Source organism: Perognathus longimembris, chromosome 15 (assembly GCF_023159225.1).
Source record: "Perognathus longimembris pacificus isolate PPM17 chromosome 15, ASM2315922v1, whole genome shotgun sequence".
In the NCBI taxonomy this organism is placed as follows: Eukaryota; Metazoa; Chordata; class Mammalia; order Rodentia; family Heteromyidae; genus Perognathus; species Perognathus longimembris.
The window spans coordinates 6865010-6890676 of NC_063175.1; the positions used below are offsets into that span (position 1 = coordinate 6865010).

At 43.7% G+C, this 25667-nt stretch overlaps 1 protein-coding gene across 1 annotated transcript in view; it reads right to left on the reverse strand.

The window, feature by feature from the left end:
• The window catches only part of Lama1 (laminin subunit alpha 1), a 148007-nt gene that overhangs the window by 57157 nt on the left and 65183 nt on the right, over positions 1-25667 (reverse strand). Inside the window, exons 8-19 of the mRNA XM_048363582.1 lie at positions 25381-25559; positions 24532-24637; positions 21826-21986; positions 19711-19851; positions 18016-18189; positions 17019-17120; positions 15799-16010; positions 14730-14841; positions 10521-10631; positions 6550-6677; positions 2286-2372; positions 1360-1571 (exon numbers count right to left, since the gene is read on the reverse strand). Of these exons, the coding sequence (XP_048219539.1) occupies positions 1360-1571; positions 2286-2372; positions 6550-6677; positions 10521-10631; positions 14730-14841; positions 15799-16010; positions 17019-17120; positions 18016-18189; positions 19711-19851; positions 21826-21986; positions 24532-24637; positions 25381-25559 (1725 nt within the window). The remainder of the gene's footprint in view (positions 1-1359; positions 1572-2285; positions 2373-6549; positions 6678-10520; positions 10632-14729; positions 14842-15798; positions 16011-17018; positions 17121-18015; positions 18190-19710; positions 19852-21825; positions 21987-24531; positions 24638-25380; positions 25560-25667) is intronic.

Sequence of the window (25667 nt, forward strand, 5' to 3'; positions counted from 1 at the left end):
CGTGCACTTGAAGTACACTGTATATACTTACATATAAAATATAAATGCCTATGTATTTAATTATATAATTATATGCAATATTGATACACTATATTTATATTGTATATGTACTCTGTAAATGTATATAAACATATGCATAGATATTATATAAGCTTAAAATAATATTGAATATAAATATTCTATGCTGTATGTTTTATAAGACACTACATAAAATATATTAGTTTGTGGCATAATACAAAGTGTTACATATAACATATGGCATATAATGAACTATAAAATATAATTAAAAGAGTTCAAGGCTAGCCTGGCCTACATAGGGAGACTTTGTCTCAGAAAAAGCAAAAGACAATTTAACCATTCACTGTCATTCCAATCTTGTATAAACTTAGTATTTTAAAACCAAATTGGAGCATCCTCTACATCCTGTGCATATTAATGTCTCATATTTTAATGAGAAATATTTCTTTTTTATAAGTCTTGAGTCATTTGTAGTGTCAGGCTACACATTTCAGTTCATCTCGTTACTCCATCAATATTTAAGCTGCAAACTTTCCCAGCACTGGAGTGTGTTAGAAATGTTTTTATTTTTTCTGTACCGCTGGTGCCCTCTTGGGCCTCATCTTGTAATGTAGTAAGTGTTTACATGAGATCATAAAATGCCAGTTGCCCTTTTTCATTCAGTTTCCTCCTTCTTCAAACCTGTGCCCCTCCTCCTGCCAAAAAGAGAACTGTAATGTCAACCCTAGGGTCAAGTCACCTCAGAGAGAGGAAAACGGCCTTTTCTCAGTGAGTGACTCTACACCAGCGGTCATTTCAGTGCTTCAGGTCCAGCTTAGCAATGTTATGGGAATCATAGAGTTCATGTGCAGGCCACAAAAGCATGCCAGCACCATGCATTGCAATCTGGGGTCAAAGTCTCACTACTTCCCATTTTGCATCATGGGGTCCCATGTGCCTCAGGCTACCCCTGAGTACAGATTCAGGACTGTGACTCAGAGCTCTGATGGGCTCATTCCTCATGCAGCAATGTGGGACTAGAGCTAAGACTTGGGGAAGAACCCCTTTCTCTTCAAATGGATGTTCTTTCTGGGCCTGTGGTCTTCACTGGTCTTAACTCATCCAGCCACCGTACAGAGGGAAGGACTGGGTCTTGAGTCTGTAGTGGATTGATTAGACCAGCATTAAGTAAGAACTAGTCAAGCAAAGGTCCCCTCACAGGCTGAGCCCAGTGAGTGGATGGATGGAGAGTCCCAGGGCAATAAATACATCGTGATGCTGACCTTTGAGCCCAGAGAGTGGATAGACAGAGATTTCCAGAGCAGTACATCGTGAAGCTGACCTTTGAGCCCATGTACTCACCACGACAGTTTTTGGCAGTCACGGCATCACCGTAGAACCCATCGGCACACCTTTCACAGTGGGTGCCGTTGGTGTTTCCCACACACTTCAGACACTCCCCAGTGACTGAGTCACAGTGGCCAGCCTCAGAGGGGTCCACGTTGCCGTTGCAGTCACACGGCACACAGGTTTCCCCGGGCACTGTTGGGTTTCCATAGTAACCATCTGCACATCTAGATCACGGACAGAAGGCAGGATCCAAATAATGCAATTATGCGAGGCATGACCCCCACTCTCTCAGGACTCTCTGAAGGGCTAGTAAATCAGACTATCTCTTGTCCATATGGCTTCCTGTGGAAAAGACTTCACCTGCCGCGATGACGGGAGCAGGTCCAAAATGAGGCCTACATCCACTAGCCATGCACTCACTTCTAGGACCCCGTCTAACCCACAGGCCCCGCAGAGTATCACCCAGCACCCAGCAGGCTAAGCCAGAGCTGGGTAAGAGGCAGGGCAAGAGGCAATGCTGGCTTTCAAGGCAGAACACGGCTATTAAGCCAGTCCATCTATCACTTGTACTGTGAGCCAGAGCAAGGGACTCAATTGTGTGAGCCGTAACTGCTCTGAGCTCCTCACTGATTGGACCTGTGCTCGACTCACACTTGAGGGAGCCCAGGGGTTCTCAAAATCTCCAGCCAGTTTGATCCTTCATTCCCTTCCACGGGCATATGGCCTTTTCTGTACAACTCCATGGAATCATAAAAATAGCCCAAACTTCAAAACCACACCTCACTACATATTTGGAAACAATTCTATCGCTGTACCTTACACATACATCAAATGATCACGTGGTGGCTATCAGATGGGGACAGGTGATGTGTGTCAATTAAAAGTAAAAAACACTTTAAAAAGGCATTTTAAATTAAAAGTAGGGAGGTGCAGAGTACCTCTCGCACCAAACTCCAGAGTAGCCTGGGGCACACTGGTCACAGAGTACTTCGTCTTCATCAGTGAGATGACAGGTGGGGCTGAAACTGTGAAAATAGTAGAAATGAGTGCGATTTTCCAGCGGATGTTGTTAGTGTCAAATACTGAAAATGTTTCCTTTCTATGATAGCCCTGTACTTACAGACTGCCAATGTGTTCTCAGGCCTGAGTCCAGAATCCAAGCCCTCCCTGTGAGCCTCCTACTGCTGCCCACCTCTCAGTCATTCCACCCCAGGGCACTTGCTTTTCCCATCTGCCTCTGAGGTAACTGATCGTCACTGATGCCCAGCTCATTCATTGCTTCCTGCAGGAGACCAACGCGCGGCTCTGTGTTCCTCTCTTTTCAGGGCTTCCCAGGTACTCTGCGGAGCCTGGCCCATGTAATGGCAATGGGACACTCTCAGACTCAATACAACTATGTTCAGGGGATCCGACACCTCTCAAAGAATCCTGTTGCTCACTGAGTTGCCTCCAGAGTCTATCTGTAAGTCTTGGAGAGACCTGGGTGGACAGGTGACGGCTGACAGTGCACCATCATTCCATCACAGTTAACCTTGTTGGCATCTGCTATCTTTGGGCACGATTTGAGTGGGGCCTCCAGTCCACTGGGTTGGAAGATTGTTCTCCAGTGGGGCCATGTTGAGAAGTGGTAGGATCTCTAACAGAGAGTTGATTAGGAAGCTGCAGGACTGCCTTTGGATGGGATCGAGGTGGGCGGCTCTCATGAACCTTGAGTATGTTTCAAGAGAGTCATGACACAAGCATAAGCCGGATGCTGGAATCTCCTGTGTCATCAGCAGCACCCCTCATCCCACACCTAGGATGCCAGCCACTAGGAAGTACTCAGCAGAGCTTCCAGAATGGTGCACTGAAGACAATTATTTTCTTCCTAGCTCATCCAGCTTCAGGAATCTCACTATAGCAACAACAAAAAGAATATATCAATAAAGTATCTTTTTTTTAAAATATGGGACTTTTTCATGAAAAGCCCTGTGGGTAACTTATGGGGAATGAGTGAAGAAAGAATAGCCATGGTCAAACCAGTGAGCGAGAGAAGAGTCTTTTAAACCACCGGCCTGTGGGGTGTACCCACACCGGCTGACCTTACAAGGCTTGGCCCGGTATCTCCTCCCACCCCCTACCGCTTCCTAAGCCTGGCCACTGGCAGCTCCTATTCCATGTGTGTTCACGCTGCCACACCCTGGCGCCCTTACTTCCTCTTTCTTGGAATGCCTCCGATGCTGCCTCCCTAACCCCTTCCTCAGAGGCAACCTGGGACCCCTCCGCTCCTGCTGCCTGGTGGACCTGATGGTCCTGGGCCCACAGCCATGGACAGCCACCTGCTGTGACACTCAGCATACAGCAGGCAGGCCAAGAAATGTTTTTTTTTAATTTATTTTTTATTAATTGAACATAAATTTTTTTACAAGGTGTTGTGCAAAGAGGGTGCAGTTACATAGTAGGGCAGTGTGTACATTTCTTGTGATATCTTACAACCTGTCTTTCCATCCCTTGTCTAGGTCAGGTAGACACATATGCAATATACAATGTATCAAGCACATATACAGTGCTCACAGACTTGGTCTCTACTGTCTCTCCGTCTCCCTTTGTTAACAGTCATATATCAGGGAGATCATGACCCTTTGTTTTCTGTGTTCTAGGCTTGTCTCACTCAACATTATTTGTTCGAGTTCTGACCATTTCCCTGCGAATAACAATATTTCACCATTCCTAATCGCTATGTAGTATTCCATTGTGGATAAGTACCATATTTTTTGGATCCATTCGTCTGTGGAGGGGCATCTGGGTTGTTTCCATATTTTGGCTATTGTGAATTGTGCCGCGATAAACATGGAAGTACAAATGTCTTTTTGATATCTTGGGTTTTGCTGTTTAGGATAGATGCCTAGGAGTAGTATGGCTGGGTCATAGGGTAGGTCTATATTGAGCTTTTTGAGAAATATCCATACTGTTCTCCAAAGTGGTTGTACTAATTTGCACTCCCACCAACAATGGAGAAGGGTTCCTCTTTCCCCACAGCCCCTCCAGCATTTGTTGTTTCCTGAGTTCAGAGTATAGACCATTCTAACTGGGGTGAGGTGGTATCTCAGGGTTGTTTTTATTTGCATTTCCTTTACTAGCAGGGATGTTGAGCATTTCCTCATGTGTTTCTTTGCCATTTTTATATCTTCTCTTGTGAAGTCTCTCTTTAGCTCTTTTGCCCATTTCCTAATAGGTTTATTGGGCTTGGAGGGGCTTAGTTTTTTGAGTTCTCTGTAGATGACCGATATCAGGCCTTTGTCTGTTGCTGTGCTGGTAAATATCCTTTCCCATATCGTTGGCTGTCTTTCTATTTTGGTGGCTATGACCTTAGCTGTGCAGAAACTTTTTAATTTGTAGTGGTCCCATTTATTGAGTCTTTCCCCTATTTGTTGTGCCCCTGGGACTCTATTCAGGAAATTCCTTCCTGTGCCTATAAGTTCTAGTGTCTTTCCTACTCTGTCCTTCAGTAGTTTCAAGGATTCAGGTCTGATGTTGAGGTCCTTGATCCATTTTGAGTTGATCTTGGTGCATGGTGATAGGCTTGAGTCTACTTTGAGTTTTCTGCATATGGCTGCCCAGTTCTCCCAGCACCAGTAGTTGAAGAGGCTATGTTTATTCCATTGTATGTCTTTAGCTCCTTTGTCGAATATCAGTTGGCTGTAAGAGTGCGGTTTTATTTCTGGGTCTTCAATTCTAATCCACTGGTCTTCCGATCTGTTTTTATACCAATACCATGCTGTTTTTGTTATGATGGCCTTGTAGTAGAGCTTGAAATCTGGTATTGTGATACCTCCTGCACTATTTTTTTTGCCTAGAATTGCTTTGGTTATTCTAGGTTTTTTGCTGTTCCATATGAATTTATGGATTGGTTTCTCTATTTCAGTGAAGAATGTGGCTGGGATTTTGATAGGTATTGCATTGAATTTGTATAACAATTTGGGCAATATGGCCATTTTCACTATATTGATTCTGCCTACTCATGAGCATGGGAGGTCTTTCCATCTCCTTGTGTCTTCTTTGATTTCCCTTATTAGATTCTAAGAAATGTTTTTTGAATAGCTGAACTGAGTCCTTTCTCATCTAGCCATTCTATTTTTTTTTTTTTTTTTTTTGGTCATTGGATCAAAACCTTGCTAAACCCAAGGGCCATGTTTACTTTGTTTCCACATTCCTTCTATGTTGAAGGTAGGTACTGCGTGAGTATTTGTGAAGGCAACATGCCCAACATTAGACTCACAGGAGGAAGTAGGGATACATCGTTGCTCTCACACACCCTCCCTTGCATAATCCAATACACCAAGCTTCTTAGGTTTTTGTTGGTGGTGGTTTTCTTTTTGTTTTGTTTGTCAGTACTGAAGTTTGAAGTCTGAATGCAGGGCTATGTGCTTGCTAAGCAGATGTTCCTACCACTTGCTCCTTACCTTTTTGGCATCCTTCCCTTCCCCTCCCTCCCTTTCCCTCCCCTCCCCTCCCCTCCCCTCCCCTCCCCTCCCCTCCCCTCCCCTCCCCTTCCGTTCCCTTCCTTTGCTTTGTGTTCCTTCCCTTCTTTTCCTTTTCTTTGTGTTGGTCCTAGGGTTTAAACCTAAGGCCTGGGCACTGTCCCTGGGCTTTTCTGCTCAAAGTTAGCACTCTACGGCTTGAACCACAGATCTACTTCCAGCTTTTGAATTGTTTATTGGAGATAAGAGCCTCGTGGACTCCTTCCCACCCAGGCTGGCTTTGAACCATGATCTTCGTCTGACCTCAGCATCCTGAGTAGCTAGGATTACAGCAGTCAGCCATGGGTGGCTGGCTTTGTATTAGTTATTTTTCAAGTAGGGTCTCATGTTTTGTTTTGTTTTTGCCCAGGTAGGCCTAGACTACAAACCACTATGTATATCCCCATGTTGCTCAGGAATTGGTGGAAATGGAGTCTTGCTAACGTTTTACTGAGGTTGGCCTAAAGCCATGGCTTCCCAATCTCACCCTCCCAAAGAGCTTTGATTACAACTTCCCAATCTCAATCTCACTTTCCCCAAATACTGGGATTACAGGCGTGAACCACCGTCCTGGGCCAGCAAATTTATTTAAAGAAGATAATCCCCACCCCCATCTCTAATTCTAGTGGGTTGTGTTTCACACACCGCTCTGGAAATATTTGAACACATCTCAGTGGGAAGCTTGTGGAGGTGGAAGGCTTACTTGTTAGAGGCTGTGTAGAGAGGGCAGGCACATGGCTGGCAGTCCTCGGGGGTCCCTCTCGAAGGCACTCCATAGAAGCCCGGCAGGCACTGCTCGCAGTGGTTCCCAGTGGTGTGATGTGCACAAGCCTAGAGTATATGCATGGAAAAATGGGACTCATTCAGGTTTCCTTAAAGGATTTTCAGATTCACCTGTAACAACCTGAAGTCCATGTTTAAGACAAAAAAATACAGAAGAAAAAATAGTACAACAAATTGCCAGCTCTAAGTTATAGAAGGAAAGGTCACTTGTAACTGACTTGTAACTCTGGCCATGGCAAACACTCGTCTAGCCAGGAAACAATTAGGAGCTCAGGCACAGTACTGAATGGAGGAGGTGGAGGTCGGGGAGTGGGGAGCTGGAGCCCACAGCAAGAGGATCCCTGACACAGATGGCAAATACTCATTTGCTCGTGTGCAGAATGAATCTCCCCATGTCCGAAGCAAAACAGGTGAAGACTAAGCAGGAAGATGCAAAACTCACATGGAGCACAGGGACAGTAGAAGTCTGACCCTATGACCTGGGTTCTGATGACTAACAAAGTCATTCAGCATGCAATGAGCTTCAGCAAATGGCTGCATGGTTGTGCAAAGAGTATTATGCACAATCACTGCAATCTCATTTTTTAAATATCTTGGTTTTTTCATTTGTAACACATCTGTGAGATGTTAGATTGGGATTTCCTTCCCTTTGGATAAACCCAGGCCATGCTGTTAAAAACTCCAGGGGTGTCTGTCTCACTGTTTCCTTGGACTGACCCCATTGCTAGACTGGTAAAGGATGTAATAAAAATGTCCTCCCTGGGAGGAGAAATGTCTTCTCTAGACTGCGAAAGGACAGACTTGAGGGCTCATGGCATGTAGAGTGCATGCGTGCTTTTCAACTTTCTAGAGTGCTGTGCCACAAGGAATGAAGCCGTCCAAATAACAGTGAGAACTCCGAGAAAGGTGTACGGCTGTCATCCAGCTAGTCAAGAGATGGACAGCAGGAAGAATGCAGTTCTGGATCAGTCCAGGGAAAAAGTTGAGACTGTCCCCATCAATAAGTGAGGTGTAGTGATGTGTGCCTGTCATCTCAGCTACAAGGGAGGCTATAAGGGAGGATCTCAGTCTGAGGCAGCCTTGGGCAGAAACTAGACACTCTGCCTGAAAAATAACTACGGTAAACAGGGAAGGCCTGGCACAAGTGGCAGCACACTTGCCTACCAAACACAAGGCCCCGAGTTCACACTCTAGTATTGCAAAATATAAAACAGTTAGGCACCAGTGCTGAGATTTGAAGATTCTCATTTGAAGCCCTCTCAGGTAGCCAAATCCACAAGACTCGGATCTCCCCTTAGTCAGTAAAAAAAAAACACAAAAAACAGTTGTGTCTCAAATGTTTAAAAAAGTCAAGCAAAAGAAAGAGAGGCCTGAGTTCAAGACCCAGTTCCATTAAAAAAAATAAAAAGAGCTCAAAGAAAGATTGGCTCAGTAAGAGTAACTTGAGCCTTTGCTAGCAGACTGGGAACAAAATTTAACCATCTACGCAAAGGCTCTGAAAAAAGCTTCAGAAAAGGAAGAATGCAAGACTTCTAAGCAAAGTTAGAATAAGCAGGAGGAAAGTGCTCCAACATGTTCATATTTCCTATGTTCTCATTTAAAATTTCATTCTCTCTTTCCTCTTGACTGCTCAGGAACAATGATTCATTTTTTCAAAAGGAAAAGCAGTAACTTGAGAGTGGAAAATCCTATCAGATGTCAGCATATCTGAGAGAGTCAGGAAGACCCAGTATCCTCCACATGCTCCGAGAAGGGGCTTCCGTAGCCAGGACCTCTCACCGAGAATACTTACCTTCTCCCCAACTGCAGAAAGCACGATCCACAGACTACAAGGAAGAATGGAGGAGCGAACGCAGAAGAGAGGAGGAAGTAAGGCCACAAAACACCCAGTGAGGCTCTGGGTTCAGTACCAAAGGGGCAGGACTGGAAACTCAGGTGCAGAGGGAATGAGGTATGCGGCTTGTTGACTCGCATGGTATCGTTGTTTGGTAACTCCACTCCAGTCACGTATGATGTTGGCTTCAGAAGGTGCTCATAAGCTACCAAAGAGTTCTCCAGGTCATGCCGGTAACTCTCCAGCAAGTCCAAAATTGTTTCCATAAAACACAAAACTCTAAAAGTCACCTACTGTATACAGTGCTTTAAAGGGCAGTTGCTGTTTATATAATGCTATATATATGTGCCACTCGATTACTGTGGTCATATTTAATTAATATGTAATTAATGCATTTGCCAGTGAGCTTAGTCCATATTTAGTATACTTAGTATGAACTTCTGTAAATATGCAGTTATGGGAACATGGGAAATCTATGCCTTCAAACTAGCCCTGACTAAAGCTGCCAGCAGCAGGTCCACAGCCCAACATCACTCAAGGACACTGGCCTGGAAGAATGGACTCGCAAAACAGAATGGAAAGGGAGAAAAACAAAAACAGACAAAAGCCTCCTTAGTCTCTGGGAGCCATGCCTCTAAGGAAACTTATCCTAGAAGGACCAAGCCACCTGCAAACTAGCACTTAGATGAGTGCTGAAGTGAAAAGTAGAGAAGCAGAGCTCACTCCCAGAAGGGAGAAAGGACACAGAACAAGCCACATTTTACATGCAGAGGAAAGGAGGACTAGGCTCCAAGAAAGAGTCAGCAACCTAGGACCTCGGGGCCTCAGATCTCCGAGGGTTGATAATTTTCCCTACTCCTTGGCTCCATGAATTTCCTTTCCAAAGAGCCAGGAATGCCTCCCAGACTGAAGAATAGGGTCCAGCTGATTAGCATTCACTCTATCTCTGAGGAGAGGGGAGGCTGGCTACAAGGCAAATAGGCCTTGCAAGAGTTCCTGACTTACGTTCTTAACTATCAAGCATTATATACTTTGCATAACTTGTAATTATTAGGTTTATTATTCCCCTTATGATATACTCTGTAATGTAATCTGTAAAATATTAGCACTTTCACTTTAAAAATCTGATTCTGATAGCTAATCTGTACACAGCTTTCCCCTTATACTGGCTAACTAAATAACAATGTTCTTAGTTTCCTAATGAATGAGAAATAGGAATATCACATACCCCCTTCCCATTTCAGGTTGAGCTTCCCCTGAGATGGGGAGTGTTTGTTTTTTTCTACTTGGGAGTATTAGAAAATATGCAATGTGGTATCCTGGGAATGAGACCTAAGTCTAACTAATGTATGCTTCGTGTATACCGTAGACACACAGCCCAAAGGTAATGTCATACAGGAAATTTAGCCTGCTTATATTTTGTCATATTTTCACACAAGGCCAGATGTGGTCTTATGTCATTGTTCAAAATGTTTTAGATTTAGAAGCATTGCAGATTTCGGAGTTTCAGCTTAGAGATGTTCAACTTGTTCCACTAAATCAACTTTTTTTTCCCCCAAAAAGGTTAGAATGTGGGCCTAAGCAAGCTTGAGGCCCTGAGTTTAAAACCTAGTATTGAAAAAAGGTGAAGGGAGGAAAAGGAGTGTTAAAGAAAAAGCAGCCAATGTTTTAAGACATAAACTAGGATCTAAAAATTTCTGACAAACCTGGGCTATCCTGTGGAAGAGTGGTGTGTGTGTGTGTGTGTGTGTGTGTGTGTGTGTGTGTGTACTGGGGCTGGAACTCAAGGCATTGTGCTCCCATTTGGCTCTTTTGCTCAAGGTTGGTGCTCTACCACTTGAGTCATACCCTCACTTACAACTTTTTCCTAGTTAATTGGAAATAAGAGTATCATGGATTCTCCTGCCCAGGCTAGCACTGAACCACAGTCCTCAGATTTCAGCCTTCTGAGTAGCCAGGGTTACAGGTGTGAGCCAGTGGAAGTGAGAATTACACCATGCATAGATCTGAGTTGGGCAGCCGGGCAGGGTGTGGGGAGATTTCAGCAGTACACTTACCAAGCAGACTCCATGAATGTCACACTCAGATGCATGGCCATGGCATTCACAGGGCTGACAGATTCCTCCGAAGAGTATTCCATCCACGCGATAGTAGCTGGGGAGGCAAGTCTGCAAGAGAAGTGGCCATCTGTGTTATGAATGTGGCTTCCTGTACCCACGTAAAACATCTTCCCAATGCATTTGGAAAGTGAGCCACTCAACTGTGGTGTGTGTGTGTGTGTGTGTGTGTGTGTGTGTGTGTGTGTGTGTGTGGTCACAGGCCATGAACTCAGGGCCTGGGCACTGTTTATGAGCTTTATTTGCTCAAGGCTAGCCCTCTATCACTTTGAGCCACAGCACCATTTCCAGTTTTCTGGTGGTTAATTGGAAAGAAGAGTCTCAAGGACTTTCCTGCCGGGTTGGCTTTGAATGGTGATCCTCAGATCTCAGCCTCCTGAGTAGCTAGAATTACAGGTGTGATCCACTGGTACCTAGCTTTGTTTTTTCTGTTTTTTAAAGTTTCATTGATATATCGTATCATATATGTCATAAAAGTTGCCTATTTCAATTGCAATGATTTTTGGTGAACTTACTGGGTTGGGCATCATAATCCACTTTCTCATTGCCTTTGAAGGGTGGAAATACAAAGAAACTAAATGTCTGTTCCTTGGGTCAGTAATTTAATGATATCCACTGAGGCATGGCTGTATCAGCAGGGATGTAAGGGTTGCTAGCTGGCCTTTGCAGTGGCATTGGGGTCTCTTGTTAATTGTTCCTTTCCAGCCAGTATTTTCCCTTTTGTTTATGATTCATTAAAGGTCACTATCAAACAAGAGATGTGTTCAAGGGCAGGTCTAGGGCATACTGCATCAGTTTAATTAAGCAGAAACTGAGGTTTACTCAACTCAGAGAGACACTGTGGGTGTCTAAGGATGCCCCCCCCTCTTCCTACTATGAAGGCAACCAGCGCCTACTATGATGCATTAACAGCCCTGAAACGGTAAGTCTAGAGCACAGCATAGCACTCAGCGTCTGCAGGATCCTTCACTGTGGGGCATGCTGTCCTCCAAGGTCACAGTCCTCCATGGTCACCATCCTCCAAGGTCACATCCAGAACCCGCTGCTAAGGGCTCCCCCACACAACATGCCTTTACCAAGCAGACCCAGAAATTATTCATTTAGACGCCAGAACGCTTCACCAGGGAATAGGAGAAAGTGATCGGATCTGAGCTGTTTTCTTTCAAAATCCAAGAGAATCTTCACGAGACGTACCAATGGATTCTTTCGCATGGAACTGCGCAGTGCCCCTAATACCTTCCCCCACGTTGTGTCTCTTGGGGTCAAGGGGTTGCTTGCAGTGGACACCCAGTGAGTATGCCTATGTGGTATCTTAACAGACTTGCAAAGAATCCTTTGCTCTACTAAGAGCTCTGTGTGTGTGTGTGTGTGTGTGTGTGTGTGTGTGTGTGCGCGCACGCGCTTGCGTGCACACACCAAGTACTGGGTTATAAACTCAAGGTCTTTGTCCTGTCCCTTTGCTTTTTCTGCTCAGGGCTGGCGCTCTACCACTTGGGCCACAGCTCCACTTCTGGCTTTTTGCTGGTTAATTGGTGATAGAAGTCTCATGCACTCTCTTTCCTAGGCTGCCTTTGAACCTTGATTCTCAAATCTCAGCCCCATGAATAGTTCGGATTACAGGTGTGAACCACCAGGGTCCAGTTAGCTGACTTATTCTTCAGGTCAGCTTCTGAGTCTGATGGAGGACTGATTTCTGATGAACAAAACAGTTGTGAACCTGCAGTCAGCCCTCCATGTCCACAGATCACTAACCACAGCCAGCCATGGAATACACGTCCCCAGGCAACTGAACACACACAGCCTTTCTTTCTTCCATGGCGTTCACTGCCTTAATGATTCAGTGTAAAAAAAGCATTTATGTTGTATTGGGTATTTGATGTAATCTAGAAATGGCTTGCAGCGTAGCAGGAGGGCAAATACAAGACGGCATGCTTAGGATTCTGCTTCGAGAAGGTGACTCTGTAAATGCATGCAAACACTGCACCAACATGTAAGTGACTTGAGCATCTGGGAAACTGAGAATCCCCACACAACCCTGAAATCAGTCTGTCACTGACTCCCAGACAGGAGACTCCCCAGTTGCTTGTGCTTGCGTGAGCCACTCTCCTGCATGTCAGCAGGGTTCCTGGGAAGCCTGGAAGGATGGAGCAGAAGCTGCACCCCACTGGCCCTTCTGGCCCAGCTGGCCTGGCTTCTATATCAGAGCCCCTTTGCTGCTCCTCTACTCCCTAGTTCAAGGCTGGTCTTAGGATCCTTTATCCATTCAGCATTATGCACTTGGTGCTTGGACTAACTTAGACATTGCTGGGCTTTAAAATGCATGTTTCAAACCTCAAACGAGTCAGCTGCTTTCAAAACACAAAACAACCCTATATGAAAAAGATTTAAAATGTGAACATTTATGAGAATATCTACTTAGTGTAACCTAGGGCCAACTTGGCTAAGTTTAAAATTTATGACTGATAAATATCCATAAAAAATAAATTGTAGATGATTTTTTCTCACTTTGTAAAAATGATGGCCAAATATACACTTTAGGGGCCAAGCCAAACTGACTTAATTGCATTCAGGAAATGATAGTTTGAATTAAACACATACATATCTATATACATCAATATCTGTATCTATAGGTATGTATATATGGATATGGAATACAAAAAAAAATGATTGCCAAGAAACTACAGCCACTGGCAAATGCCCATAATCCCAGCCAATCACAAATGTGTGCAGCCATTTGGTAGCAGCTTCACTTCTCAACCTAACTACTTCCTAGCTGTGTGGCCAGATTACAGAATCTCATTGTCCCTCAGCCTCCTAAGCTTTGGAAGAGATGGTATCTGAAGGCCTGATTTTTCCCAGTATTTAGTGAGGTAACATAAAAATAACTTGAAATACTCCCAAGTATAAACTAGGCACCAATGGCTCACACCTGTAATCCTAGCTACTCAGGAAGCTGAGATCTAAGGATCGTAGTTCAAAGCCAACTCAAGCAGATAAGACAAGTGATTCTTCTCTCAGTTAAATAGAAAAAAATCCAGAAGTAGAGATGTGGCTCAAGTGGTAAAGCTCTAGCCTTCAGTAAAAAATGTAAGGGACAGCACTCAGACCCTTACTTCAAGCCCCAGAACTGGCATAAAAACAAAAACAACAAAAATGCTTGCAAGGGGCCAGGAAGGTGGCTTAGTGGTAGGGTGCTTGCCTGGCATGAATGAAGCCCTGGGTTCAATTCCTCATTAACACATAAACAGAAAAGCCAGAACTGGCGCTGTGGCTCAAATGGTAGAGTGCTAGCCTTCAGCAAAAGAAGCTCAGGGACAGTGCTCAGGCCTTGAGTTCAAACCCTAGGTCTGGCAAAAAAAAAAAAAAAATATATATATATATATATTTGCAAATAAAATAGTATGTTCTAGGTCAGAAGAGTTATACTCATACTTATGTTCAAATACATTTAAAACTTTCATTGATAATCTGCAAGTATATGTACAGTAGCCCTTCACTATCTATAGGAGGATTGGTTCTAGGACCTCCAGAGATGTCAAAATCCTTATTTAAGTTCCTTAGACAAAATGGTTTGATATTTGCATAAAAACTATGCCTATATGGAGTTTATTTAAACTTACACACTTAAAAAAATCTCTAGATGACTTATAATACCTAATCGAATATAAATGCCATGTTAATGTTAATAGTTGTCATGTAAAAATGTCTAGTAAATTAAAAAAAATCTACCTACAGTTGGTTCAATTCAAGGGTACAGAACCTGTGGTGCCTAAGTGAGGCGGAGCCCCTGCCCGTCAAATAACCAGGCGCAGCTGGCTTAGAGCTAGCCTTGTCTGTGCTGGTCAATGACAGAATCCATTCTTCCTTAGATGTGCAACATCCCACACTGGTATCGCAACTGGGCTGCTGGCTGAGGCCAGCAGACTGCCCAAAGTCATCGCACGTCAACTCTCCCGACCTACCCCTGGCAGAGAAGCCAAATTAAATGACGTGACACCCAATATTCCCATAACTCCATGACATCTGTACCCCACATTGGTTTCTCTGAGGTTTAAATTCAAACGTGCTTCACTCTGTCCACTTCAGTGCACTGCTTTCCCCCTCAGGGAAGAACAGAAGGAAGGAGAGAGGCAGGGAGGGAAGCAGTACCTCACAGGAGGTCCCCGTGTAGCCTTGGGGACATTCACAGTGCTCCACATCCGTGGCTACGGCCAGGTCTATAGCATTACGGCTCGCTGTGTCCAAAGAGACAGAATTCAACCTGCAAACACATGGGGGGGCGGGGGTCCAGCATGTGACTTGAAGGCTTGCAAATAACATCTCACACCCCAGTGAACATGGGTTTCTAAAGATCTAGTTCAAACAAAATATCATGTGACTTTTGTAAGTACCTAAAGATTTTCCCAGCAATTCACTCTGGGAGCCATGGTTATTCTAGGAAGTACCTCAGCATTTGTTGCAAAGGTCCCTATGGTCCCTAGACAGCTGTGGAAAAGTCTTCTGCTGCCTACTAATTCATCCATTCATCATTTTCTCATGAATACAAAGGTGATCCTTAAATGAATTGCACTGTATTTGCTTTACCATCATCTAACTTTGAAGCTTGACCAGGAATTGTGAGAACTTTACTTCCTCGTGGAAATGTTACCAATGTTAACTTAAATTATTATGCAAAGGTAATACTATTAGCATCAAGAGAAGAAGAGAGATGGAGAGAGGAAGAGGGAGAGACAGAGAGAAAGACAGAAAGAGTGAAAGAATGAAGTCCAGGCAATTGTTCCCTACTCAAGTTTTTCTGGGCAACACCATGAAGATTTTTCTGGTTTTATTTTCTTTAAGTAGTTGTACAATGGAGTTTCAATTCAACATGTCATTCTGCAAGTATAATTCCTCTTGATCAATGTCACCCTTCCATCATTCTCCCTGTCACTCCTACCCCACCAATACTCTCAAGTTACATGGTTCCATTTTTACATATGTATATTAAATATTATAATTGTATTTACTTACCCTTCCTCATTCCATTCATCTTCCCCCTAAAATCAAGTCTGTCTCATACTAGATACATTTCTTACAAATACCCAAGTCATATTTTTAATAAAATTGCATGTATAAAACTAATCTTAATACAGTTAGCTCCTTTCACTGTCCTTAATATAATACTATGCTTAAAATATATAACAATAAAACAAGATTTCAACCCTTCACTGGTACATGCCTGTAAAGAGCCATTTTCGCAGAATTGTAGTTGGCCCTAATCAAGAGATGTGTCACATTGGCAAGGACGGTCATGAGCTGGTCGCGATCGATCTCTTTTCTGTTATGAAAGTCTCGGAAGTTCTCAGGCACAAGTCTAATCACGTTGAAATACTCTTCATAGGGCTGCAGTGATAGGCCCTCACCTTGTGTACTTAGAGTGAGTCCATTTCCCTAGCATTTCAAGACAAGAGGAAAGACATATGCCCTTCAATGGAATGACCAAAAATAAAACCCAATGCTATAGCATTGGGGTTTTCCATACATCCCAGATTCTTGCAAGCAAACATGCAATTGTTCCAGAATTATCAGAGAAAATGTGCTCCATAATATGCCTCTCTGGTGGAGTCCAATGATAAGTCTAGTGACTCAGTGCCTTGCTGGATTCCTTAAAGAAATGAAGTCATGGGGCTGGGGATATGGCCTAGTGGCAAGAGTGTTTGCCTCATATACATGAGGCCCTGGGTTCGATTCCTCAGCACCACATACATAGAAAATGGCCAGAAGTGGCACTGTGGCTCAAGTGGCAGAGTGCTAGCCTTGAGCAAAAAAGAAGCCAGGGACAGTGCTCAGGCCCTGAGTTCACGGCCTAGGACTGGCCAAAAAAAAAAAAAAAGAAAGAAAGAAATGAAGTCATACATTTGCCTATCATTTTCATCAGAGCAGCCCTTTTTACATCCCTAATCTTTAACTAAAGCATAGAAATAAATGACTCTATGAGTAGTAAATATAATATCCAGTTTTTCATGAAACTGCTTTTAACAAAAGTGATTTGCCAGCTGAGGGCCAGGGTCTCAGGCCTTTAATCCTAGCTACTCAGGAGGCCAAGATCTGAGAATCGCAGGGTGAAGCCAGCCTGGGCTGAAAAGGCCATGAGATTCATATCCAATAAACTACTTGAAAAAGCCGGAAGTGGCGCTGTTTCAAGTGGCAGAGCACTAGCCTTGAGCACAAAGAGGCTCAGGAACAGCACCCAGGCCTGGAGTTCAAGCCCCAGGACTGGCAAGGAAAAGGAAAACGTGATTTGCCTTTCTTAAGCTCCCATTTGTTCAGGCGGGCACTATTGAATGGTCACCGGGGAAGTCTCCTTGCTGGGACTTCATTACCTCACCACTTTCGGTCATCAAACTACCACCTCACTGAATCCTAAGTTTCATTATAAGAGCACTGCAGATCAGTCACCTTAATGATGACGTCAATGTGAGACGTGAGGCCACTGTCTACCGTATCCACTGGAATGTCGTAGGACACTGTGTATCTCAGGAAGCCACCATAGGCAGTCAACTGAAAGGGAACCAAGAGGGATAATAGTCATCTATGTCCCTAAGGATCCACCTCAAAGCTCCTAGCTATTCAAGCAGTCAGCTTACAGCAAGGAAACTTACTTTAAAGGCAATGAAAAGCACATTACATGAATAGCTTGTTTAGCTAATGTTACCAAATTGTAGTATATTGTGGAGATACATTCCTTCTTAGAAATCCTAGGATTTGACTATCAACCTTTGTTAGTCCTATAATGGGCATTTATTCTATGTAAATGATTTATAGGGTGTGAAGTGTGACCCATGACTATGATCTCAAGATTTTGATTTTATTGCAAGATGTATCCGAAATCAACATGTTAGTACTGCTACTTAAATAAAGGGCTGAAGTATTTCTTCCTAATTAGATGTCCCTCAATATATAATAGATTTTCTTCCTGATGGATGTTTCATAAAACTACAATGATCTGAATGCTTTTTGCAACAAAATTGCTTATTTTCCTTTTTCTTTCTTTCACTTGTTCTTTTCTTCCTTCCTTCTTTCCTTCCTCCCCCTCCTTCCCTTCCTCTCTCCCTCTCTTTCTTTTCTGTATTTCTTCTTTTGCCGGCTTTTTATCTTTCTCCTTCTCTTCCTCTCTCCCTTCCTCCCTCTCTCCCTCCCTCTCTCTCCCCCTCTCTCTCTTCTCTCTCTTTCTGTCCCTCCCTCCCTCCCTCCCTCCCTCCCTCCCTCCCTCCCTCCCTCCCTCCCTCCCTCCCTCCCTCCTTCCCTCTCTTCCTTCCATGCTGACAGTGGGGCTTGAATTCAGAACTAGGAATCATTTCTTATCATCTTTGCTCAAGTCGGCACTCTAAGTTACAGTTCTACGTGTGTGTGTGTGTGTGTGTGTGTGTGTGTGTGTGTGTGTAGACAAACATACCTTATTTCCAAGGTAGGCCTCAGGGGCTGACCAATAATACTTGGGACCCAGTCTGTTCAAGACTGCAGTGTTATTGATGCTTATCTGCCAGTGTCCTCCCAGCCGATCCTGCTGACACTGGATCTTATGTGGACTGATCAAATCTGTGATCAACCACCCTGACATATTGCTCACCTTAAAAAAGAACAGAATTCCAAGAATTTTAGAGTAGGAAATAAATGTCATCTTAGATTTCACCCACTCCTGCACAAATATCTTCATGATAGGAGACAGATCCAGAAAGCATCGCTAGAGGTAAAGTTAACACAATTGTTAACTTCCTCATGTCAAAGAATCAAGAAAATCTGTGAAGTCACACATCCACACAAATCCAGATCAGTTATAAGCCAGTAAGGAAGCAAGCCAAAAAGATAGTACATATTAGACTAAAATTATAGTGAGAAACTTAGCATAGGTTGAGCACCTCACTCTGAAAACCCCAAATAGAAAATACTCCAAATTCCAAAAGATTTTGAACCACATGTATAAAATTTCACATCTGACTGCATGTGTTGGTCAGAATCACAAAGCAGGTGGCATTGAAAATAGTGCATAAAGTTACCTTCAAGTCTACCCAGAAGGCTGAGATCTGAGGGTTGTGGTTTAATGACAGCCCAGGTCAAAAAAAAATCCATGAAGCTTTTTATCTCCAATTAACCAGAAAAAAAACTGGAAGTGGCAGAGTATCAGTCTCAAGCAAAAAAGCTAAGAGACTGTGTCCAGGCCCTGAGTTCAAGTCCCAGGACCGGGCATGACAAAAACAAAAAAGTTACCTTCAAGCTCTGCATGTAAGGTAGGTGAAATAAGTGAATTTCATATTTAGACTTGGGCCACTTTCCCAAGATATCTCTATGTATATATGCAAATATTGCAAATCTCAAAAAGCCCCAAGTCCAAACTCCTCCTTCTGATTGCTAGCATCCTAGGCAAGGGATACTCAATCTGGAAATGGCAGTGACTAAAACTCCCTGTTCTTTGTTACATCCTGTATTTCCCCCAAATGTTAAAAAATGTATAACCACCACTTTCACATACTATACTCCCCGTTGGTCACCTCTACAGAGACGGTGATTCCTCTTCCCAGGGAGGGTGCGGGGTGGGTCACAGGAGAACCAGGTGGGTAAACCTCCTGTCAGAAAGTGCCTCCCTAGCCTCCAGCCATCACACACTCCCTTGTCTCCATTTGGCAACCCCTGAACTCTTCCCCCTCCAGGCTTCCTGTCCCACTCATCCCCCCAGGAAGTCTACCTGCCTTCATAACCCCATGCCACCTACTCTCCTTTCCCTCTCTTGCCACTTGAGTGTTTCACTGCCCCCACCCCAGCTTCTCAAGACCTGGGTCCTGGTGTCTCTTCTGGCCCAAGGCCAGTGCAGGCAGTGTGAAGAGATTTGACTCCTCCCACCACGAGCCCACTCCCCATAAAAGAAGTGGAAATGGGATGCCTTCTACAGTACCACATTGTCTCATTTCAGTGGGAACATGAGTGGGGCTTTGAAAACACCACTTAGAAAGGAAATGGAGAGACACTTTCAGGACTGGATGGTCATTGACCCAGGCCAGTGTTGCTCAAATTGGGTGAGAGAGAACGATACACAGCCAGAAAGAGCTCACATGAAATGAAATGCTTATTAACCCCTCATGCCCAAGTTTCCCACCTGACCAAAGGGCCACGAAAGGCTGTTGCAGACATCAGAGACGCCGAAGCAGAAGCACTCGGTGCAGCCCTGGGGGTCTCCTTCCTTCAAGTTATAGAATCCTGGCTTACAGCGGTCACAGTTTTCCCCTTCAACATTTTCCTGCAAGTTATAATAAAATTGAGTTGGTGAGTCCAATGTGTCCCAAGAGAGAAGATAATGACATTAACGGGGCCTTTGACAACCCACAGAAACAAGTGAGTTAAAAATCACTCAAAGTGGGGCTGGGGATATGGCATAGTGGCAAGAGTGTTTGCCTCGTATACATGAGGCCCTGGGTTCAATTCCCCAGCACCACATATACAGAAAATGGCCAGAAGTGGCGCTGTGGCTCAAGTGGCAGAGTGCTAGCCTTGAGCAAGAAGAAGCTAGGGACAGTGCTCAGGCCCTGAGTCCAAGCCCCAGGACTGGCAAAAATAAATAAATAAATAAATAAATAAATAAATAAATAAATAAATAAATCACTCAAAGTGACACAGCAATCCCATTCTTGGGCATTTATCCAGTAGAGCACAAACAAGGTTTCAGTAATGCCACCAGCACAACCATGTTCATTGCGGCACTATTCACCATACCCAAGATATGCAATCAGCCCAGATGTCTCTCAATGTGGATCAAGAAAATGTGATATATCTAGCTATCTATCTACACAATGGAATTTTATTTATCTATTAGAAAGAATGATGTACCAATTGTAAGAAAATGGAAAGACTTGGAAACAATTATACTAAGCAAAGTAAGCCAGAACCAGAGAAACAAAGGTTACATGGTCTACATAGAATGTACCTATAATTCTAGAAGTAAACACATTGGGTAGTATGTAAATGGATTCAGATGAATTAACTGAAACATAATAGGCTCTATGGGGAGTTCAAATGATATAATTTGTTAGAGCAAAGCCCAACAAACCAGGAACTGGTTACATGCAAGAGAGATGGGACCAAGGGCTAGATGAATGAAGAAGGGAAGGGAGGAGAACACAGTCAAGAATTCGTTGTATACACCACAAAATTAAGAAAAGTAAGGGGAGGGTGGGTCAAAATGAGGTGAGAAGGTTGAAGAGGGGAACAATGATCAAGATGCATTGCATTCACAAACTGCTTTGTTATGTGGCACTGCGTCTGTACAACTAAAGATCATTTTAAAAAATTAATTTACACAATACAAACACAAGGACACACCAAGCCTCTTGAAGTCAATATTTCCAAAACAGACAAGTTTGAAATAACTACTGTTTTGATTTTGCAGCCAAGAACAGAGCTTCAAAATCTTAAAACAGCTTGGCCATTGCATTTAATGATTTTTTTGTTTTCTTTTGCATCTTTCATTTTTTGGCTGATTATATGAACTTTGGTGTGGATGTGGGGTGGTGGTGATGTTGAAACAAGATCTTTTACGTAAACTGGGTTAGCCTCAAACTCTCTATCCTTCTGCCTTAGCCTTTCTCCCTGTTGCTGGGATTACAGACTTGCACCACCAGGCACAAATAATGTAAACATCTTAAAGTCTGAAGTGAGTTATATAATTGATTTGTTCTACTCATAAATCCTCAAGATTATTTCTGGTCATGTATAAATGTGCCTGGGACTGTGCTTCTGTGGGAAAAAGCATATAACATGCAAAGAGGAAATTCTAGAAATTCATTGTTAATGCGGCCATGAGTACCACACGAATACATTTATTACGACTATACAATTCTTTATTTTAAAGAGACCCAAGACAACAGATCTGTGTTTAATTAGTGTTCCTGGAAGTTTGGCATTTACCTGGTTGGCCTCCAAACACAAAGCTAGAAAGGAATGTCTTAGAAAACTTAAGCCAAGACTAAAAACCGTGGTATGCAGTGTTGGGTTTTATCTGCAGAAATGCCTGGGGACTGTATGGCGATTACCCAGAGGTAGAACAAAAGAAGAAAGCCAGCTGCCCACCCAAGTCCCAGGATGCACAATATGGCCAGCTTGCCGTGCCGTAACAGGCATGACTGCTTTACATACTCATCAATCATCAAAGCCCGCGTAACACCTTTCCTCTTTTGGAGACACAGGGACGTAGCGGAGGGGCCTCCTACACACTTACCTTACACAGACATGGCTCCGTGCACGGGTCAGGGTTCACACTGCCAGCCAGACTGCACTCGCAGCGGACACAGCTGGGGAAACCCCGATAGCCAAACTGGCAGCGATCACATCTCTCCCCTGCATAGCCTTCCTTACAAGGGCACTGGCCTGGCCACTTCCCTGGAGGGTGGAAGACAAGGGTAAATATGGAAGATGAAGAAGTGCTTCAGAGTGTACATTTCTAGGGCCATAGTCTTGTTTGCCACTGGCTTGGCCATTATTGCTCTCACATAGCCATAGACAAGGCATATTCAAGTGGCCCTCATTCTGTTTTAATAAAACTTAATTCAGAGCAAGAAGTAAATGGATTTGATCCACGGACAACAGTTTGGCCATTCCTGGTTTAAAGAAAGAAAACAGATGAAATCCAGAAATGCTGGTGACTATATTATGGCAGCTAGCTGTCACCTGTGGCTCAGTCCCATACTGAGGAGGCTGAGATCTGGAGGATCTCACTCTGGAAGGATCTTCCTTCCTGTCAGGAAAAGAAGGAGGGTGCGAGGGAGGGAGGATGGGAGGGAGAAGGGAGGGAGGGAGGAAAAGCAAGATAGGTTCAAAATAGTATATGATAATTGCTGTATGACAGAATAATTCTCCTAAGTAAATATCCAAGGAAAATTAAGATATAAACTCCCCAAAACAACTTGTACATTAATGTCTATATTATTTATAATAGTCAAAAAGCAGGAATAACTCACACATTTATCAACTGAGGAATGGATATGTAAGAAGTGATAGAGCTATATTAACAGAATATTATTCAGCAATGAGAAGGAAGGAGGTACTGATACATGCTCCAATGGGACTCTTGAAAATATCCTATTAACTGTATGAAGTCAGTCACAGAACTCCATATAGCATATGGTTCCACTTACATGAAATGCCCAGAATAAGCAAATCTATACAGAGAAAGTAGACTAGTGGTTGTCTAGGCCAGGATATGTGTAAGGATTCACTGCTAATGGGTAAGAAGTTTCTTCAAGCAGTGATGCAAACGTTTTACTCTTAGATTATGGTAATGAATACCAAAAAATTGAAAATTTTGAATTATATACTTTAAGTGGCAGAAACTATAAGGCAATAAATTATCAAAAGAATTTTTGAATAAGTACAGAGGCAAAAGAAAAAACTAAGTACCATCTTTGTTTTTAATGCCATCTCTGAATCTTACTAACTGCGTATCCATGACCAAGTGTCTTAACTTAAGTAAATTACAGTTTCCTGTAAGATGGGTTAAATAGGGCTGGGAATATGGCCTAGTGGCAATAGGTATGCATGAAGCCCTGGGTTCGATTCTCCATCACCACACATATAGAAAACGGCCAGAGGTGGCACTGTGGCTCAAGTGGCAGAGTGCTAGCCTTGAGCAAAAAGAAGCCAGGGACAGTGCTCAGGCCTTGAGTCCAAGGCCCAGGAATGGCCAAAAAAAAAATAAAATAAAATAAATAAATAAAATATGGGCTAAATATTTTCTACATTGTATAGCTGAAAAGCTTGGGTAATGTTTTTAAATGTTTTAATCTGGGGTATAATTGTCTGCACCATTATCGCCAGCTTTCCACTAGTAGTCACGTGGGAGAACGTGCTCTGTGAGTCATTTTCTGTCTCCCATGCCAATGGGCCCCATAGGGATGCCTCTCCATCCTGGTCCACAGCCACTTTTACCGGACGTGGTCACAGATCTCTCTCAATAGATGCAACCTGTTCAGGTCCCTGCAGTATTTGCAAGCTTCCTTGCAGGTTTTTGAAAGGGAGAGACATTGACAGTACAAGTTAATGGGAGGATTTGTCTTCGGCTGACAATGTCCACAGACACCCTCTGAATGCCGCTTAGGACCGAAGTAACTACACAGTGTGTTCCACAGATGGCTTCAACCAAGCCTTATTTCATCAGGTATGGCCCACATGCCATTTCACTACCAGCAGAGTCACCTCCACACCACACTTCCTTCTCTCCTGTTTGCTTCAAACCCTCAGCAACACCCCTACCTGGCTTTATACTAACCACTCGAGTCCATTTGTTTAGGGTTGCCTATGGTCAAAGACTTTGATCATCTTCTCCAAATACACACACACACACACACACACACACACACACACACACACACACACACACCATACACACACACTTTCTGGTTTCTGAAAACTCCTTGACATGGGGGCTGGGGATATGGCCTAGTGGCAAGAGTACTTGCCTCGTATACATGAGGCCCTGGGTTCAATTCCCCAGCACCACATATACAGAAAATGGCCAGAAGTGGCGCTGTGGCTCAAGTGGCAGAGTGCTAGCCTTGAGCAAAAAGAAGCCAGGCCCCAGGACTGGCCAAAAGAAAAAGAAAAAAAAAAAAAAACACCACAGCTCCTTGACATGTGGTAGAATTAGATTGTTTTTAAAAAATCAATAAGGAATCATGAAGGTAGAAGCATGTCTCAGGTGGTAGAGCTCTAGCCAAGGCTCAAAAGCATCAGACACTGAATTTGAGTCCTAGTCTTGGATTACAAAAAAAAAAAAAAAAAAAAAAAGGAATCAGACCAAATTACTACACAATGATGATAGTTCTACCAGGTACAAATCTTACACACACACACACACACACACACACACACACACACACACACCCCCCAAAACACCCACTGCAAACTCAAACCTGAACCAAGTGCTTACCACTCTGTAGATCAGAATGGAGATCGTCCTTGATGCAGATGGGGCTGACAGACCCCACAGGGTCGCAGTCACAAGGTTGGCAGGGCTCGTCCTCGTAAGGAGATACCTGGAAAGCAGAGGGGGACCCTGGGTTACCCCCACTACACGCAGGAAGCCACCAACACCTATATTTATTTATTTATTTATTTTGTTTTTTATTACTGAGTTTTGAACCCAGGGTGTTACACTTGCTAGGTAAGTGCTCTCCCCTTTGAGTCATGCCCCAGCCCAGCTCTTTTTGCTTTACACCTATTATTGATAGGGTCTTGCATTTTTGCCTGGGGTGAACCCCAAACCATGATTCTCCATCCTCCACCTGTCAAGTAGCTGGGATTACAGCTGTGTGTCACTGCCCCCAGCCTGGCACAGACTTCTTTTTGATGGTGACAACGGTATCATTAGCAAAGTGTCACCTTTCCTGATATCACTATTTCTAGCTTGTTACTCTGCTATGTCTCAGGGCCTTTTCTTAAGGATTACCAATGAAAAGGCCACTGAGGACTGACTGAATACACCCGGTGGGAAAGATACGGCTGTTTCCGTCACTGGCTGCATCTTCACATTTATGGGCAGTTACCAGAGATCACACAGCTAAAGGTCGCTGGACTCCAGCTGACTAGCCACGCATGCACGTTGAGGCATTAGCTTCAACTCTACTTTGAGCCAGAAAAGAGCACAGCGCAGGAAACAGAGATCTAAAGGACTCTACTGGTATTACAAGACTGAATGAAGGATGAGTCTTCCATGTAAGGTGGAGGTGTGATGATCTCCCCGTCAGCTTGGAAGTCAGTGGGGCTCAGCAACACTCACTTTGTGCGGCCGGTAGTACCCATCGATGCAGGTCTCACAGTTGACGCCGGTGGTGTTCTGCTGGCAGTCGATGCAAACCCCTCCTCCCTCGAACTTTCCGGCTGTGTTCAAACTCTTCCTCTGCTTTGCGACATTCTCATCATAGTAGCAGTCGTTGGTTTTATTGTGACAATTACATTCTAGAAGAATAGTTTAACATTTTATTTAATCCCCATTGTAGGTCCTATATTAAGCAATCTCTTACTTCCCAAAGTAAGCGTCGAGGACTGTAGTTTAAGTTAAATTTT